Source organism: Staurois parvus, unplaced genomic scaffold (assembly GCF_062004578.1).
Source record: "Staurois parvus isolate SC_StPar_1 unplaced genomic scaffold, SC_StPar_1.0 ptg000021l, whole genome shotgun sequence".
Taxonomy (NCBI): domain Eukaryota; kingdom Metazoa; phylum Chordata; class Amphibia; order Anura; family Ranidae; genus Staurois; species Staurois parvus.
In genome coordinates this window covers 15,881,862-15,901,766 of record NW_028317817.1, presented here as the reverse complement: position 1 = coordinate 15,901,766, position 19,905 = coordinate 15,881,862, and the positions used below count along the sequence as shown (strand labels likewise).

The window sequence follows — 19,905 nt, the reverse complement described above, 5'->3', positions numbered from 1 at the left end:
ACTGATACCAATGATGGGGCACTATTCCTCCTCCCCACTGACACCAATGATGGGGCACTATTCTCCCCACTGATACCAATGATGGGGCACTATTCCTCCCACTGATACCAATGATGGGGCACTATTCCTCCCACTGACACCAATGATGGGGCACTATTCTCCCCACTGATACCAATGATGGGGCACTATTCTCCCCACTGACACCAATGATGGGGCACTATTCCTCCCCCACTGACATCAATGATGGGGCGCAATTCCTCCCACTGACACCAATGATGGGGTGCAATTCCTGCCACTGATACCAATGATGGGGTGCTATTCCTCCCACTGACACCAATGATGGGGTGCTATTCCTCTCACTGACACCAATGATGGGGTGCTATTCCTCCCACTGACACCAATGATGGGGTGCTATTCCTCCCGCTGACACCAATGATGGGCCACTATTCCTCCCACTGATACCAATGATGGGCCACTATTCCTCCCACTGACACCAATGATGGAGCACTATTCCTCCCACTGACACCAATGATGGGACACTATTCCTCCCACTGACACCAATGATGGGGCACGATTCTTCACACTGACACCAATGATGGGACACTATTCCTCCCACTGACACCAATGATGGGGCACGATTCTTCACACTGACACCAATGATGGGGCACTATTCCTCCCACTGACTAATGATGGGGCACTATTCCTCCCACTGACTAATGATGGGGCACTATTCCTCCCACTGACTAATGATGGGGCACTATTCCTCACACACTGACACTAATGATGGGGCACCATCATTGGTGTCAGTGGGAGGAATAGTGTCCCATCATTGGTATCAGTGGGAGGAATAGTGCCCCATCATTGGTGTCAGTGGATGAAATAGTGCCCCATCATTGGTGTCAGTGGGAGGAGTTGTGCCTCATCATTGGTGTCAGTGGGAGGAATAGCACCCCATCATTGGAATACCATACTGAAATACCATACCATATTGAAATCAAATCTGATGTTTTTTCATTTTTATTTGGTGTGCGTTGGAAGAGGGGTAGTCTTATACGGCGAGTATAGCCCAAACCCTATATTTTAACAGGAAAAGTAGGGGGTCGTCTTATACGCCCAGTCGTCTTATACGCCGGAAAATACCAGTGAGAAATTGTGTCCTGGTTACCCATCACTGTTTTAAGCCCAACTTCTGGGAAAAAAAGATGAATTTTTGCACCTAAGTAATCTGGTATTAAGATTGTGTCTAAACCCCATAATTACTTACCTGACTCTATGTGAACCCAGGTCATTGGCAACTTTAGCAGTCAAAGCGGTGCCCACATTATTGAGAAGAGACTTCCTCCTACACTGTTTCAGGTAAGTATTTGGGATTTTCAGTTATCTAGATGTAGGTGGACTTGGACAAGAAAGTGTTTTCTGATTACCCGAGGTGAGCTTTAAATGGAAGCTCTAATCCAATCTCATGTGTATTATTTTACCAAAAACTCACTTGTACCATACACTCTTTTGTTTAGTACATCAGTCATAGCATTACCCAACTGAGCAGCCTTCTTTGCCTGTACAAAGGTGAATCTCAAAGAAAATACAATCTTAGTTTAAGATTTTTTTTCTTACATGTTTTAGGGTTTTTCAAAAGACATTAAAGTACCTAAAGCACGTTATGTTGGATACATTAAGGATTATGAAGGAGCCACTTTAATGGGATGTGAGTTAAATCCCAGGATACCATATACTGAATTTTCAGTCATCATAAAGAAACAGAAGGAGGTAAAGTACTATGACTGCTTTCAAACCAATGACAACAGTGATTTCATTGGAGCTTTCTGGGGAAGACATGACTAAAATGAGATGCGGGCCTGAAAATCCTATATGCAGTATAGCCAGGGGTGGACTGACAACTCATTGGACCCCTGGGCAATAGGGGATCATGGGGCCCTTGTGTCCTTGCCCACACTCAAAAAAGCCTATAAAAAAGGTACCAGGGGCATTGCATGGGGCCCCCTACTGACCCTGGGCCCTCGGGCAGTGCTCGAATGGTCAGTCCGAGCCCTGAGTATTGCATAAAGTGACTTTGTTTAAACTCACTAGCATGAAATGTTAGTTTATCTACACTTTTGCATCTTTTAAAACTTGTTTTGACTTTTTACATTGATACTTTTAAAGGTACCCAAAATTACAACAAAACTCTGCAAAAATGCAGGTAATACCAGACACTGCTACAGTGGCAATTGAACACACTTATGCCTTGGGTCCAACAAAGGGCATTAATGTGTATTTATAACAAGATCATATCTTTCAGCATTGGTTAGAGTGAGAAGAGTTATAACCTCTACTGAGTTCCTTTACATTGGAGAGATCTACTCTTACTTTTTATGATGATTTGAGAAAGGTAGTGAAGGAAAATCTCCCTATTGGGACACAGACTGCAAAAAATTTGATGGGGTTTTTAACCATTCTATACGCTACCTAAAACTGAAAAAGATAAAGACAGAAAGTGTATCTCCTCTAGCCAGGAGCCATCGTGAGTGTTTAGTACTCCAGAGAGCCCCCACCCTCCATTATATGCTGTGTATAGACTAAAAGTTCACAATTGTGAACAATATTGTATTGCACATTTACATGGAGACTATTCTGTCAAACCAAGTGACAGGGAATGGGACAATTTGTAATACTGGGATAGTAGACCTTTAAAGTGTAACTGTAAGTGAATGTTCTTTTTATGGGGGGGGGGAGCATGGGATAGGTTAAGAACTTCTTTCAAAATTTTGTTGCAATCTGTGTCCCCCATCATGGAGATTTCACTGAACATTCTGTTCCAAAAGAAACAGGTAGTGGGACAAAACATCCCCAAAGGGAAGTCCACATTTTCACTGATGTCAGAGAAACAGCTGTCCTCTATTGGGAGATTTCTCCTCACCCTCTGTTTCAATGGCCACTGTAACATTTTATAGTTTTGGAGTTTTTAAATTCCTTCATTTTCTTTCCCAGTGGCAATTTTTTCCACGTCAAATAGTGAAGATGAATCTCCCTTATGAGAACATGGACACCATCTTGAACAAAAATAGAAAAAAAAGTTACAGCTTGAGTTATACAAACATCTTTATTTACTTTTACAGATCATCAAGAAAATGATTGAAAGGAAGCAAGCACAAATAAGAAAAGTATACCCAGGGCTATCATGCTTCAAAGAAGGAGTACGGCAAATACCCATTGAAAGCATCCCAGGAATCAGTATGTTTTGTTTTTGTTCACTAAAATCATGTTGACCAAAGAAGAAAGCACACCTGATGTGCTTGTGAAGATGATGCATCATAGACTGTAGAATAGAGCATTCTATGACAGGCTTATTTATCTTGCACTCTGGGTCCCAGCCCCAGTTTTACAGCTAACTCAAAGGGCCAGTTCACACCAGAACTTGGTGCAGGAAACCTGTGTTCTGTACGCATTTCCCACACTGCTTTCAAAACGCACTGTATTTGCGATCTGCAGTGGGTGTCAGTATTAATTTAACAACACCCCAAATGCAGGTTGCAAACACACTGCTTTTTCCTGCACCATATTGCATGGTACAGTTGTACCACATAATCTTGTTGCAGTGTATTTTTTAAAATAGTGCATGAGTAGGCTGAAATCGCACTGCACGCGGATCGCTTGTGAATTGCACAGGAATGCACAACACGTTCCTGGGCAATTCAAGGTCCCATGCACACAGACCACCTGCTTTAAGTGCTGGGTCACACTAGAACCTGCGTTCCAAACGCACTTGGTGTGCAGTCTGCTGTGGATGTCAATAGATTTCTAACAACACCCCAAACACAGAATGCAAACGCAGTGCATTTTCCTGCAATGGATCACATGAAACCGCAGTACCATGCGATACAGTTGCAGCGTGTTTTTAAAAGTAGTGCATGCACTACCTTTGGTGCGATCCAGTGCAATTTCAGCCCGTTCAAATTAATAGGCTGAAAATCTCATCAAACTGAATTTTAAAGGAACACCTGGTATGAACTGCACTAAAAACAGATGAAGTTATCTAATTCCTTTTTCCCACATTTAGATGTTCCTGGCTTTAGCTGCGGTTAGGTGTGTTTACATGTGTTTGTATGTGTTTAGCTGCTTTAAAGGAGGCGAATTGGTCCCAGGACACAGAAAATTCTATATTGTATAAATTCAGCTAGTTTGAATGCACCTAGATGCTGTTGAATGTTTAGGTGTGCATTCCGCTAGAGAAAGGGTGTCAAACTGGCTGTACTCCAGTGTTGCGAAAACTGCAAGTCCCATCATGCCTATGCCTTTGGGAGTCATACTTGTAACTGTCAATCTTGCAATGCCTCATGGGACTTGTAGTTTGGCAACAGCTGGAGGACCACCAGTTTGACACCTGTGCACTAGAGCAAAACATAATTTCAGGTGGATTTAGAAATTAGTTCCAGACACACCTGAACACCTGTATTTTAATTCCTGTGTGTATGGGGCCTAAGGCCTTGTGCACACTGGACATTTAGGGATTTCCTCTCATGTCTTGTTGCATCTCAGTAATGGAAAGTGAAGAGTAATTTCCCTTATAGGATACAGACAGAAAAACATTAAAAGACAGGGTTTTAACCCTTCCTTACTATATGCAAAACTAAAATAAATCATATTGGCTATGCAAAAAAAAATGCAATGTTGCAGCAGCCTCTTGGTAAGTCATTAGTACCAGTCTGTCACCTAAGGTGGACTTGATTTAATTTGAAACTTTTGTACTGTGCGGTAGCAACCGTTTCATTCCCCAGTATGCAGTTGAGTTTAAATCACATTCTAAACCAGATCACAAACCAAACTGCATATCTCTTCATTTCAGTGGAGTGTTATTTCATGGACTTTAGGCATATTTAGAGAATACTTATTTAAAGACATGAAAATGGCAATCAAAAAACGGAAAAGAAAACAAAAAGAAAGTCATGTTCATATCTAATTGAAATGAAATTAACTGTCACTTCTTATAAAATCAGGGATCTTAGCATAGTGTTTTAACCTTGTGAATAATCCTAATGTGTTATGTTAATTTTGGTGATATGTAGATGTCTTACCATTGCAAAGGTATAGCCTTTAACTGTCTTATTTTCCAGAAGAAACAGGTTGGAAGCCGAGTATAAAAGAAAAAAGGTAATCTCTATTAATGCTGCAAACTATATTTTACTTACATCTTTTTCATAAATACCGTATTTAGTTACATTTATAAAATAATAGTCCAGATGTCACAGCAAACATCATGAAACATTTTAAAAATCTTTAAAGTGTATCAACTCTGCTAACATTAAGGCTAAGTTCACACCTGTGTGGGTGATTGCCACTCTAGGACCACGCATGTTCCCGCAGATACAACCACCCATACAGAATAACGTGCTACCGCTCAGGAGATGCGTGGGGGTGGTATTAATCGAAATGGCACCCCCGCACACTGGAAACCGTAGCACTGCTTCCCACACTGGGAACCACACTGCACTTGAAGTTTTGGTCTGGGCAGATTTTTCATATCTCTGCAGGGATTTTTTTCCTGCATTTTCAGGAGGCACTGCAGCCCAAAATATGTCTCGCAAAGCAACAAGTTTAAACCGAACCTAACAGACATTTTTTGAGTGCGCCTTGTCACATAGTTTTATTACATGTTGATCCTGTCAGTAGATTTCCTACCTGCCCCTTCACAATGCAGTTCGTTCTACATTTTTGATGAACATCTAGTTATAAATATTTTCTTAAGTAAGAAAAAAAAAAACTACAGCAAAAAAATCTAATTCCCATCTCCAGCTAATGCTTTTCAAGTCATTAAGATTTTCTTTTTTTTTCTTCTTAAAAATAGTTTTTTCGACCATTGTTATCACCCCTGGCAGTCTGTTATGGATTATCCTGTTCTGGAAATTTTAAGCATCTCCTATCCTCATATTGATTAGTGGTTCCAAATTCATAGTAACTACTGCAGGGAACAGGTACAAAGAGACTCAGCATCTTTCCAAATAACTGATCTGTTTATTCAGTGCATTTGATGTATTTTAGAACAATGCTTAAGTAGGTATCACATTACATAGGCACATGGGCAGGCTAATTTCTTATCAGGACTCTGTGAATACATAATCAAAACATTATTAGTGCCATGTGCACAGTGAGTGAGTGTGCAGTACAAAGCATACACAATGGAATACAATTTTATACAGAATTTACAATTTCTTAAACAATCCCAACATTTGCAATTGCCACTTTTGGTGGATAGCATGGCCTATTTTTACTAGTATAAAATTAACAGATCCACTGGCATAATCAACAGGTAATAAAATGATTTTTTCGGGCACAGCTTTGCCATCCCTGTTGGATAGATTATTAGACTAAATCTGCATTACTAATACTTTCCCTGAATGCCAATCAAGGGTAAAGCATTGTGAGTGTTAGCATAACTGTAGAAGCCAGACCTCTTTGTTGTTCCATGCACGTTTTGATTAGCAGGTTTATCTTTTGAAGTTAGCAGCGGTGGCATTATTGAAGCTTAATTCTTGATTATTAATGGGGGTCAAAAATATTCAAAATTTATATCAGGTTTGCATTTGAACCCCGTGGATAATCTTTATGAAATATACAGGCCTAATTCATAAGCCGAAAGGCAATGCTTCTGCTGTGCTGTCTTGTTGGATTACCTATAGATGTTTCTGCTGTGCTGTCTTGTTAGATTACCTATAGTACTCTGAAAATCCTTTTATATAAATTAAACAACAGTTTAAAAACATGTACACTTAAAAATAACACAATAAAAACAAAATTGAACCAAAATCATCATAAATCCCCTATAAACAGCTCTGATTTCAATATGTGAAATCCTATTGGCTGTTTTTGTCTGTAGTACTTTGCACACAATTTATGTACTCTTATTGAAATCTCCCACAAACCTTGATAACGGAGCATATGAAGAAAAAAAGTTTTAATTGGCCAGGTTTGTGAAAGGTTTATTGTATTTTTTTACAGAGTTAGTTATATGATTGCCTCTGAAAATACTTTGATTTATTTTTCTGTCTTGCGGCTTTGTCTTTTTTGTTACATTTTCACCTTCTTGTTTCAAGTAAAGAGCCAAAAGATCCAGATCAATTACACAACACACTCAAGAATATTTTGCAGCAGGTAAAGGTATGTATCAACAAGTGACATGTTTTGTATCATGCAGAGTTCTGTTCATAAGTTGCTTGTTAGTTAAAGCCCAATTCCAGGCACAAAAAAAAATGTGCAGTGAGACCCCTCACAATGCAAGGGTTAAATACTTTTTATATGTAGGGATTTCGGAATAAGGAGAAAATAAGAGACACTTACCTTACATTACTCTCCAGTAGGAACCTTTCAGCTTTGTAGACAGCCCCCCACAGCCTCCTCTGTAAGCTGCTGATGACTAAAATTATATGCCCGCCCTCACCATGTACAAAGTAGGGTCAATAGCCCTGCACTGTACGTTATGATAGTAAAGGACCACCCACAGACTCGGATTGGAGAAGCAGGCAGTGCAGGTAATTAAATAATTAATAATACCTGTCCTTCTACCCCCTAGATAAAATGAGGGCTAGCATGGTAAATTTTTTTCTACTTTCTAAAGTTGAGATTTAAAGCTAACTGTAAAACTGTAACTGTAAAAAAAGTTTGGTTTCACAATGGTGCACTGCCTTTTGGCCACAGCACGGATGTAATTGTGGTTTTCTTGCGGTTAACCTGCGTTTTTCCAGTAGACTTTCTATTAGGTCAAGTGTTTTTGGTACATTTTCTGAAAGTGCACCAAAGATGCAGCATGCAGGACATCTGGTGTACTTTCAGAAAATGCACCAAAAACTAGCTACCTAATGGACAGTATTTGGGAAACCGTGGGTTAACTGCATGAAAACTGGAGATATACCCTTGCTGCGGCCAAACCACAGAACAGCAGTGTGAAACCAGCCCCAAATTAAAATATTCCAAAGCATATGAGTGTTCACAAATTGCCTGTCATTCCTCTGTCCTATATCCCTTAATGCTTTCTACCAAGCTCACCCCTTTCTGCACGCCTGCTTTGCAGAAACTGTGTTCGCTCTATACTCTCCGAAACTGCCTAATAAAGCCCTTGGCATGGTGACATTGTTGGCATACTGTGTACAGAACTCTCCCTAAAATCCTATGTCTTCCAGTTACTAACTTTTCCCAGCAGTTTTACTCTTATTACAACACTGGGACAATTACGATTGTCAATAATATATCAGGCAGACTTTCCCACATAGCATCTTCATTTCCTTTAGTTTGTGGACTGGTCTGTCTAAAGCTTTCCAAACACTGTTAGAACACCACATATGGATGAATTCCCCTGCTGGGGTATTGCTTTCTGACAGCCACTGCCATCAGATGTCAAAATACCCCAACAGTGGCTACATCTGATTGAATGCAGTCACGGTTCAACCAGAAATGTTCAACCAAACATTTTCCACCAGGAACACTCTTTGAATAGAGTGAGGCAGGTAGGGCCACCCACTGAGTGAATTTCAGCCAGTTCATCAGGAATTTGCTGAAATTTGCTAATTGTATTGCCAGATTTAGTATCACCAGACCAGTTAGAAAAATAATTTTATGTTGTTTTGAGATCCCTGCGTGGGTCCATGATTTTGCTCTACTTCGTGGATGTTGTGTTCATTAATGTCTACACATATTATAATTGTGTATATGTATACCCTGATGTGCTCAAGGCATGTCTCCTTTCTTGAGTCTCTTTAAAATTAAAAGGCCAGGACAGTACAAATATCCCCAAAATTACCACTTTTTGGACAGTATACAGTCCAAGGTATTTAGTAAGAGGCATTGTAAGTTTTTTGAAGTTGTAATTTTTTGTCACATATTATTGGAAAATGAAGAAATAATATTAGTTTTTTCACAATATTTTTTGCATACTGTCACCAGTGCAGTACAGCTTCATCATAGGACTGGAGTGCTGTGGCGGTAATCAAGGATACTGACTGCTGACAGTATACAAAGAGAAATTTTTATTTTTTATTTTACACATTGTCTACTATTGTGATGATGTGATTGACCACAGCTATCACTTGGTAGAGGGTGCTGTGATTGGCCCAGGTACCATGTGATCACTGTGACCAATCACAGATCACACGTAGTAGACAACAATGATGTCATGAATGGATTCCATATGTGGCCCGGGAACATAGAGCTGCGATCCAGCAGTAAAGTTACTACTACTCGTCTGCAAGTGGTTAAATAAATGCATTGTTTTTAGTGGAAGGCTAAAACTCCTGTCAGCTTTATATTTCTGTGTTGTTGTCGGTTTTACCTTGCTTCCTGGTAAAATTGTTCTCAAAGGGACAGAAAGTGAGGGAAAATTACTCTAAAAGATCAGCACATAGCACTGAAAATTTGGCAGTGGGTTTAGCCTCTACTTCTTAGCTGGACATGCATTTTAATGGGTTGCAGCTTAGACTTTAATGTTATGTATCTACTGTTTTGTTATGAGATTCATCATAAACATCAGTCAAATCCAAGAGAATCCTGCCACTGATGAGCTTAGTTCCATAAGCCAGAAAATTAGTTTTATTGTTTTCAAATAACGATTAGTGACCTTTTGTCTTAGTACATAACAATTCCTATGTTTTTATCCTAATATAGTAATCCTTATGGCTTTCCCTTTAATTCAAGAGTCACCAAAGTGCTTGGCCATTCATGGAACCCGTGAAAAGAACAGAAGCTCCCGGGTACTATGAAGTTATACGATTCCCCATGGGTAATAATGTTAAAGTTTTTAATGCATTGATTTTATTTGAAAAGTGTTGGTTCATCTGTATGGATATATCCTGTCACTATGTACTTAATGGTGTAAAGTAGAACAGGTAATAGTGCTAAAGTCAGGGCACCCACTCATATTGCTTTAAAATGAACCTGTCATTAGGTTTTTTTTTTTTAAATAGCTCACCTCCTCTACACTAATACTCACCCTGTCTGTGCTCCCCTGCGGTCTCATTTGCCAGCAGGGACCCTGAGTGAAAAACCCTTTCTAAGCACTGCTTGGGTTTTGAACAAAGCAAAGAAACTCCACATGGCTCGCATGTGACAGTGCTGAAGACCGGTGGTTCATCACTTAGACATTGAGCACTGTATTGAGGGAGGAAGGACAGAAGATCTTATGCTCCCTATACCTGGAAGTGCTGTGTATTTTACAGGGCTTTTGGCTGGTTATTGGAACTGTGGAGGATTATGGGGAAATTAAATATCTAAAACAGAGGATGCCCTGAATGGGCAAAGGGACATGTTTACTTTGATCCGAGTTTTAGATCATGTATTGTATCCAGATTCAAAGCATTTTTCATGTGATTTCATGCTGTGCAACCTCCCTGATCCTTCAATGTGTGTGGGGGAATCTACAGTGGCTCAGCCTAGGGCTGCACTAGAATACATTGGTCTGCTTTGGTTTGCATTTTCACAGGTTCATATACAGATCCATTCTGAATGCAAAATACCAATAGCTTAAGAAACTTCGTAAGCACAGCCATCAATACTTGTATGAAAATTTGGTTGATTTGTCCAGTAGACTGTGCATTCCCAGTCAGTTGCATTGCAACATATCTAATCTCCAGTTTTCAAAGCTTGAAGGTAAGCTGGATGAATATTTTGGCTGAAGCACAGATAACAACATTTCAAGGATAGCATTAAAGAAGGTCTAAGTTGTATGGATAAGACTACTCTAATAGATTATCCAGATATTAGAAAGGAAGATTGGAGGCAGTAAGATTATGAATCACTTACCTCTGAACTGTAAAAATCAGACCCTGTGGCAGTGCTATATGGGTCACATGAGGGTGAAAGATTACCCTTTAACGTGAAGAGCTATTGCATGTCATATAACAGAACATACTGACTTTGGGTCACATGACCCAGAAGTGGAGTCCCATGAGATTTTCCTTTTACACTAGCTTTTGATTATTTTTTGGTTCTACCCTGCCATCCTAATGTCCTGGACATATAATAAAGTGGACGTAACTTTACAGGTTCAGTCAGCTTTAGGGTTAGTTTACAGAACCTGTATCATGGGGAAGCTGTAGGAGGTGATGCCTTCCCAAAATGAATTATGTCCCCTCCATAAATACACTTTATTAACTTAAATTATTATCTTTGTTAAGCATTTTCTATTATTTCTTCCATAGTAAAGGATGTCTTCACCTAAACCCACAATCCCTCTTCCAAGTCAGTGTTTGATGAGGGCTCTGCTATGTTCCCCCAGAAATTTCAGTTTCCATTAAGTTTGGGGAAAGCCATGAAAGTGAATGGGATAGATTTCAATGTGAAGATCATTGCTATACTTTTACAAAAACTGGCAAATATGAGCGGTGCTATACTGTATACAATAAATTACTTGTGCTATAAACTGGTGCCAAAATTATTTACAAACTTAGACAGTAGCGCTCCTAGAATAAACCTCCCTTGAGAAGTGTCCATAAAAGTGTCCACAAACACAATATGAAAAAACAGTGAATAGCTTGCCCTACACGGATCACTTTGTGAGATCCAGTGCCAACTTAACTTCCCGGTGTTTGTATCATCACACACCCTGTGCAAACTGGAACTCAACAGATTCCTATGACCCTCAACTTTAAATAGGTCAATAGGTGTTATCAAGGGACTTTGTCCTTGGTTGCTATGCTCAAGACTCCAGGAGTCCCACCACAGTCTCTTCACTCCAACAAGCTTATAAAAGAAAATGGAAAGACTGCAAACAACATCATAGTGTAACAAGTATTTATTCAATCTATGCCATGCCACACAGACTGGAAACATGTAGGTGTACATGCACATGTTGGTTGGCCAACATGTTGGCCATGAACCAATACCTAATACTAACCAACTACTAATAACCAATACCAACTGCATACTAATTTATATTCCTTATCATTTGCAATCATACTTCAACTTCAGTGATTATAAAATATGGTGACATTAAACATACTGTATGTGTATATATTTTTATTTTTAATGTAGACTTGAAAACCATGAGCGAACGAGTGAAGAACAGATATTACGTGACTAAAAAGTTATTCATGGCAGACTTGCAGAGGATCTTTACGAACTGCAGAGAATACAACCCACCAGAAAGTGAATACTTCAAGTGTGCAAACATCCTGGAGAAATTCTTCTACACTAAAATTAAGGAAGCTGGACTCATAGACAAATGAGGAGTGACAGCAGTCTGTTATGTGCCTACTATTACTGGCTCACCTACTATTCTGTGTAACATACCACCCTGAAAAATTGCACTTGTTTCAGTACATGCTAACCCTTATCATACTGGCTATCTTTTAGCAAGCTGATTTTTAGCATATACCTTTTTTGTTATGTCTTTTTTTACAGATTTTATTAGAAATGGTGCTTTAAAAGTTTTAGAGCAGAGTATATATGTAATGTTGACCTGAACTGTTTTGTATATTTAGAAGTGTTTTGTAAAATAATGTAAAATTAGGAATTTATGTGGCTTAACCACTATATGTATAACACTCTTTAGCATTGAGTGATAATAAGTTACAGATTTGCTTATGCTGGTCATAAGTTAAAGTATATTCTACTTACTTCTACTTTATTTACACTGCAAACACTAGTAATTGGCTTTAGAAAGTAGGTGATCAGCCATATGGTGTCATTTTTCACTCTCCTGACTGTCTTGTAAGGTTGTGGGGGAGCTGTGACACTCCTTAGACTGATATGACATCATTCTCCCCAGAATGATGTGACAGGGACACATACCCAGTGGTAGAATCACACAGGAGCCTCCAATTTCTTTTGTGAAATCGCTCCCTTGCTGGTCCTGAATGCTGCCAGATCTCCCTCCCTAGAAGGGAAGCAATTCCATAGAAACTGGGAAGTGATCACATAGTGATTCTGATGCTAATTGTTGCAAATGCCAAGAATGACAGTGTGACATGGCCCTTAGGCCGTCTTCTTTCAGAAAATTGTTGTTTTCAGAGATGGGCAAGGAAGGATTAGTTCTTATGTTTCAACCTTTTTATTGTGAAAAAAAACAATCGTGCTTGTTCACATTCCATTGTACTCATTATTTCATTTACCTATAGAATCTGGTAAACATGCTGGAATTAGATGCCAGTTATGCAGTAGAGGATTATAGGCGACAATTCTCATTCACAGATATTTGATGTACGGAATAAGGGTCGGGTTAGCAGGAAGTGAGATTGAGCTCAGCGGGTTTTCTGTAGGAATTATTAGCAAAAAGTCATGAAATCAGTGCTTTTACATTTAAACAACAGAAAATGCTTCAAGTGGTTGTAAGCCCTCACATACTGTATACCCAGAGAAGTGACTGACCTCAGGTGATAAACAGAGGTGTCAGGAAAACTTGTCAGAAGTGATTCATGGTGATAATGGAGGAAGAAAGCAGTGGACAGAAATGACACTTAGTGCTCCTAATTGAGACAGGCACACACTGTAGAGGGATATGCTTTGTTCATATTTCATGTCTGAGGTTTGCAACCATTTTAGGGACTTATCCACGCCAGTTTGTATGCTAAAACGGGATGTTTTAGTATGTGGGCTGGTGTTTGTTGTGTACAGGAAGTGAGGGGTGGTGCCTTGCATTGTTACATTGCAAGGTACTCTTTACCTATTTTTTCCTTTTTTTTAACTTTATTGAAATGTTACAACATTATATTTCAGTCAGTGCTATGCACCACAGCTCGGCTTTGGTGTGTTGACCAGTGGTGACTTCAGGTGCACTAAAACCCACCTCAAGGTAACATTCTTGTGTGCATAAGGTAATAGGAGACATTCGTTTTCTGTGTACCCTGGCGTTAAATCTGTGCTGATCTCTGTAGAATTGGTGTGAATGAGAGCTAAACCTCAGTTGAAGCCTTGTCTTTTTTTTTTACTATAATGCAGTCTGGCTGCATAAACAATAATTGTGCTTCAGCAAAGGTCATACTGCCCCCATGAACCCTTGCACATTGTTCCAATCAATAGCGCTCACGCTGCATGAGCAGCACTTATGATTGGAGCACTGCGCAGGAGACCTGGACCACTGCTGAACACAGAGTTTGGATCTCCAGAATGCTGCCAGAACAGGATAATGTTAACCCTTGCTACAGCACAATAGTTCAAAAAGATTTCTACATGTATTACTGTTTGTTCAGCCTAACTAAATTAGAGCATTACAGTAATGAAAAAAAAAACCAAGACTTGAATTGGCTAAAGTCATAGTTGATATAGTGTGTGAATATATATATATATATATATATATATATATATACTCACACACAGCCTTTAAGCCAAATGATTTTTAATGCTGACAAGTCACTTTTATCATTTATACACCTCTTCCACAGCAGCAACAAAACAATAAGGAGTGCATTTTAAAAAAATGCATAGCTGTACTCTCATTGAGACTGCATGTTAATTCATTCTGTGCAAATGGAGGAAAATCTAGTGTTATATTGAATGTGGAAAATACCACATTATAGACACTGGATAGAGCTGAGGAGCATGCTTATTTCTTATGATAGTCAATGTCATCTAGTGACCTAATGTATTTTTTGCATTCACACATTTGAACTGCAGAGAATATAGCCAGAGAACATTGAATTTTGCCTCATTCTCACAGAACAAATTTACATGCAAATTTGATGGATGAGCAGCTATGGAATTTTTAAATTTATTATTAGGCCTTTAATTCTGCTCTCTCTTCATGTCGGCAAATATGCATGCGGATGATTGTTCCCTCTCAGTCAGAATTCTGCTGTGGAAGGGAAGACAGAAGCTGATATCAAGACAGATTCAGGTATTTATGATACATTCATTTATTTTTAAAGGAACACACAGATGCATCAATTTTTTTTATATTTTCCCAGAGTTCAGTTTAATGAACAATGTGACATTGTCTAATATGGTCAATGTTAGAGACAGCTGGATTTCCCATTGGGTAAATGTTTTTTGAAAATGTGGCAAATCTTCCAAGAGATCTTTTGAGTCAGTAAGCAACAAATGTTCTCCAAATGATTAATTTGTCAATATTCCCTTAATTCTATTGTTCTCCAATATGTTTTATATTTACAGATGACAAATAGTGGTGAGAGAAGATGTAAAGAGTATGTATAGTCATTGTCTTCCTTAGTTTTGGATATAGTAAGATTAAATCCACTGTCAATTATTTTTTTGCTGTCTGTGCCACATTGTGAAGATTTCCTTACACTTCCTGTCTCAGAAATGCAACAGGAAGTGAGAGAAGATCCCTAAAAAGTGAGGGGAAGTTGCCCCTTAGACAGATGTCATTTGAACAGGTGTTCTCATAGATGTTCTCATTTAAGGGCTTATGTACATCAGATGTATTTAACTGAGTTTAAAAACACCTGTCAAATGCAGGTCACCAAATTCCAATTTTATCTCCATGGTACAGTGTTGATCACCCTTCTAAGCCTGTGTCTGAACTACTTTGCACTGCTTTTCTCTGACCGCAGCTTGCTCATTGAAGACATGTTTGCACTGCACGTCAAGCACAGCCTTTTGCATTTTAATGTGTGTGTTTGAGCTTTATTGCTTTTCAACAAAAACCCAACATTTTATAGCTATGCCTATGGTTTCGATGACAACTGTTAAATTTTAGATTTCAAAACCAATGTATATATAGGGGAATTGTATTAATCGTGGGTTATACCATTGGATAGTGTCATCCCCTTAAGGAACATAACAAAGAGAAATACAAACAATGGGACTTTAAATATACCTCCAATGGTCAAATATACCATGACACAGATATTAAATAGAATTACATGTCTTTATTACATCAGTTTAAAAAGCCTTTCTTCTATTCACCACTTGCCCTCCAGAGGATTTACCCCATTCCTGACCAGGCCATTTTTTGCTTTACGACGCTGCTTTACTTTAACTGACAATTGCATGGTTATGCAACGCTGCACCCAAATTAAATTTACGTCTTTTTTTCCCACAAATTCAGCTTTCTTTCTATGGTATTTGATCTCCTGTGCATTTTTTTATTTTTTGCACTATAAAAAAAAAGAACGGCAATTTTGATTTAAAAAAAAAACTATTTTTAACTCTTTGCTATTAAACATGTTCAGTAAAAAATGTAACAACTCAAATTTTGTTATAAATTTAGGCCAAAATGTATTCTGCTACATGTCTTTGCTAAAAACAAAACCCAATACGTGTAAATTAATTGGTTTACGTGAAAGTTATAGCATTTACAAATGGCAGTATATATACTGGGATTTTTTTAATTTTTATTTTTACTAGTAATGGCAGTGATCAGCGACTTATAAAGGAACTGCGGCGGGCATTCTGACACTGGGGGGAACTGACTTGGTGTCACTGACATCCCCAGTGACACCAATACAGTGATCAGTTCTAATAAAAAGCACTGACACTGTACTAATGGCACTGGGCAGGAAGGAGTTAACATCTGGGGCGATCAAAGGGTTAACTGTGTGCCGGGTGTGTTTTACTATGGGGCTGTGTCTGTGTGCTTCACTGTAAGCACACTGCTTTGCATGGCTGTGCTCACGAGCTGACAGGGATGAATACTGTTTTGTTTACTAACAGTTTTCCTCCCCGTCGGAGATGCTCAGCAATCACCGGGCGCCAGCAAGTAATCACCAGCCGGGACCGGTGATAGACAGCCTCGGACGCGCCTGGAAATGCAAAATTACGTATATATACATGATTTAGCACAGCCGTTCTGCCCTGTAGCAGTATTTTTGCTATAGGGCAGATGGGAAGCAGTTAAAAACATATGCAGTTTAAAATAGGATGCCAACTCTACCACTTGTCTTCCACATAAATAAATGGAAGAACTATAGCATGGAAGTCCTCGGAGATCTTTGAATGTAGGTCGACGTGTTTTGCGGGATGATCCACTTCACCAGGACCTTGAGATCTCGAATATAGATACAGTTGGCCACTAAAATAGTATTAGAGAGATGCAAATTAGCCAAACATGATATATCTTACATATTGAACTTAATATGTCTCTACAAAAATGTCTATCCCCAAAAAGAGGCAGAGAGAGAAAGAAAAGGGAAGGGAAAAACAGAATTGTGAACACTGGAAAGGAAAGAGGGGAAAAGAAGGAAAGAGGAAGAGAAAACAGAATGGAAAGAAGAAGAGGGAGAAAGCAAGGAAAAATACATGCAAAGTATGTATACCAATATATACCTTCCAATATGAAAGTTAAAGATCATAAGTGGATTTGAACTTTCCTTTTCCTTTCATTTCTTTTCCTTTCCTTACCTTTTCCTCTCCAAATTCTTTTATTTTTCCCCTTACCTCTACCCTTTTCTTTCCCTCTCTTCCTCTTTTTGGAGATAGATATTTTTGCAGAGACATATTAATTTGTTATTGTTTTTCACTATGTAAGATATATGATGTTTGGCTAATTTGCATCTCTATAATACTATTTTAGTGGCCAACTGTACCTATGTTAGAGATCCAAGGTCCTGGTGCAGCGGGTCATCCCGCGAAACATGTCGACTTACATTTAAAGATCTCTGAGGACTTCCATACTATTGTTCTTCCATTTATTTATGTGGAGGACAAGTGGTAGAGTTGACTTCCTGTTTCAAACTACATATGTATTTAATGGAAGAAATGCATTTTAAGCTGATGTAATAAAGACATATAATTCTTTTTAATATCCGTGTCATGTGTATATTTGATCATTGGAGGGATATTTAAAGTCCCATTGTTTGTATTTCTGTTTGTAATAAACTTTAGATTTCCTGTCACTTTCTATCTCAGTGGAAATGAGTGAATCTCCCCAGAGGATACACAGATGACAATGTAAACCTGACAAAGGCTCTAACCCTTCCCTGCTCTGTCTCAAATTAAAAAGAAAGTTTGGGCTAGACATATATAGTACTTTAACAAAGTGTCTGTGTACTTATTGCATGCAGATTCATACCTATACTTCCCAACCAGTATGTGAAAATGAAGTTTAGAATCTGGTTAGATTCCATTGGAATCTTCCTTCGGGTACTTACAATTGAGTCCCAGAATTCTTTACATCCTACCTCTACACCAATTGCATTCAGTAAAAGTGCCATGATAGGCAGGGTTATGGCTGCCATAGGGTCGGGGATCATCAGCTGCTAGCTGACTTTAGCGCTGATCATGAGCAGTATTTTGTGCTTCTCTGGGTTGTGTATTTGTAAAACATATCAGAAATAGATATTATTGTACCTTGATTTTTTTTTTAATATGGAATTAGCACTGCAGTTATCATGCAGTTTTCAATTGTAATCAAAATCTATAATTTGTGCAGTATATTTTTGTGTTATTGTGTAATTTCTTATAAATTGTTACAGTGTCCATATCCAATTTAGACATTATTGCACAAAGATGTTTTATGATATGCTGTCCCTAGTAATAATACAATTCTGCGTGACCAAAATTGATAAGCAAAAATACTTGTAGAACTGTACAACTTGATACCTATGCTGGAAACAATATTATTTTAACAGCTTTTCAAGGATTGGAAATTTTCTATATTTTGGCTTATTTTTATTACAAAAAGATATGATATTACCTCCCAGCAGTCTAATGGTTAGCATCATCTTATTCAGATATACTCTGTTCTGTCACCCATTCTATCTGGGATAGTGAAGTTGAACAACAAGTTCAATGATATGAAAACTCCATCTGTGTCTTCTAACACAACTTTTCAGCTCTGTGACAGAATCCTTTAAAGTGAAACTTCACTGCATCTGAGCATCACAAACAAAAAACGCTGTTTAGTTAATTTTTAATATTCAAAGCAATCTCCCCCATCCATCCATTTCTTCATGCTTTATTTTACTGAGAAATTAAATTGAAAAACACCCCCTTAGCATTTCTGGTCACCATCTTGAGTGAGTGCAGATGGTTTATTTCTTTGGCACCATATGCCCTTAGCTCAGTCATGCAAGCAGGAGAGTGCTCTTCGCTAAGAATACCCCTCTTCCCTTTCTGAAGACTCCTGGGATGTATGACATCATTTGCCTAGACATGGAGACCAGGAGGTAAATAAAGAAATGTAAAAAAAACCTGAAAAAATAAATATGATATGCTTTCTTGTCTATTTACTAATCTATTTACTAATGCCAGCAGCATAAGGATTAAATATAGTCAATGTTGAAGTTCAACTTTAAAGAAGTTCAACTGTTTGGAAAGCATATACATGCTGTAGCTGAATGTTAAACACCATTCAAAACTTTTACTTTCAATTTTGAATAGTTTGCTTTGTTATGCACTGTCCTGATAATCATTTCTAATTTAACCTTATATCATACTTACAAGCTGAATATTTGTTGTAAGGTGATGACTGCCATTATTTAAATATGTGTATATCACCTAACCCCAAAAACCCCTCAAAAAGTCACGCTTTCTCCCCAGAAAGCAACACAGTATTATAACCTTTTTGAAATTATATAAACAAATTCAAATAGATGAATATAATAATAAAGTTCAAAAATTGAGTATAATAAAAAAATTCAAAAATGAAAAAATAAATAAAAAAGTAAATAAAAAAGTCCAATGCAAAGTGTCCCAAAATGTCCCGATACAAACAAAAATAGTGTCAAACAGAAATGGTGTCCGAAAATTGTCCAAATATCCAAATTTTATTCATCCAATCAGAAGAAATTCCCTTTCATCCCGTAATACCTCAAAAAAAGACAAATTCAGAAATCTAGTGCATTACCTTTATAATATATTCTCTCCGTGCAAAAACAAAACACAAAAACACAAAAATGTGCAAACACTATATATGTGTATCTCTTCCGTGCACATGTGAATGAACTGTGACCACTCAGTGAACACTGCAACACTGTGTATCCACCAACACCAATAGTATTAAATACTATTACCCTCTGTATCCATATA

The 19,905-nt window shown here is 38.2% G+C and overlaps 1 protein-coding gene across 2 annotated transcripts in view; it reads left to right on the top strand.

Annotated features, from left to right (window-relative positions):
- KAT2B (lysine acetyltransferase 2B) overlaps positions 1-17,678 on the top strand; it is a 130,088-nt gene extending 112,410 nt beyond the window's left edge. Inside the window, exons 13-18 of one of the 2 annotated variants that reach the window (XM_089691089.1) lie at positions 1,624-1,767; positions 3,117-3,231; positions 5,112-5,148; positions 7,089-7,152; positions 9,679-9,763; positions 12,013-17,678. In XM_089691089.1, coding sequence (XP_089547215.1) covers positions 1,624-1,767; positions 3,117-3,231; positions 5,112-5,148; positions 7,089-7,152; positions 9,679-9,763; positions 12,013-12,206 — 639 coding nt within the window. In that variant the 3' untranslated portion in view covers positions 12,207-17,678. The remainder of the gene's footprint in view (positions 1-1,623; positions 1,768-3,116; positions 3,232-5,111; positions 5,149-7,088; positions 7,153-9,678; positions 9,764-12,012) is intronic. The other variant, XM_089691096.1, reaches the window with a different exon arrangement.
- The last annotated feature ends 2,227 nt before the right edge of the window (positions 17,679-19,905 follow it).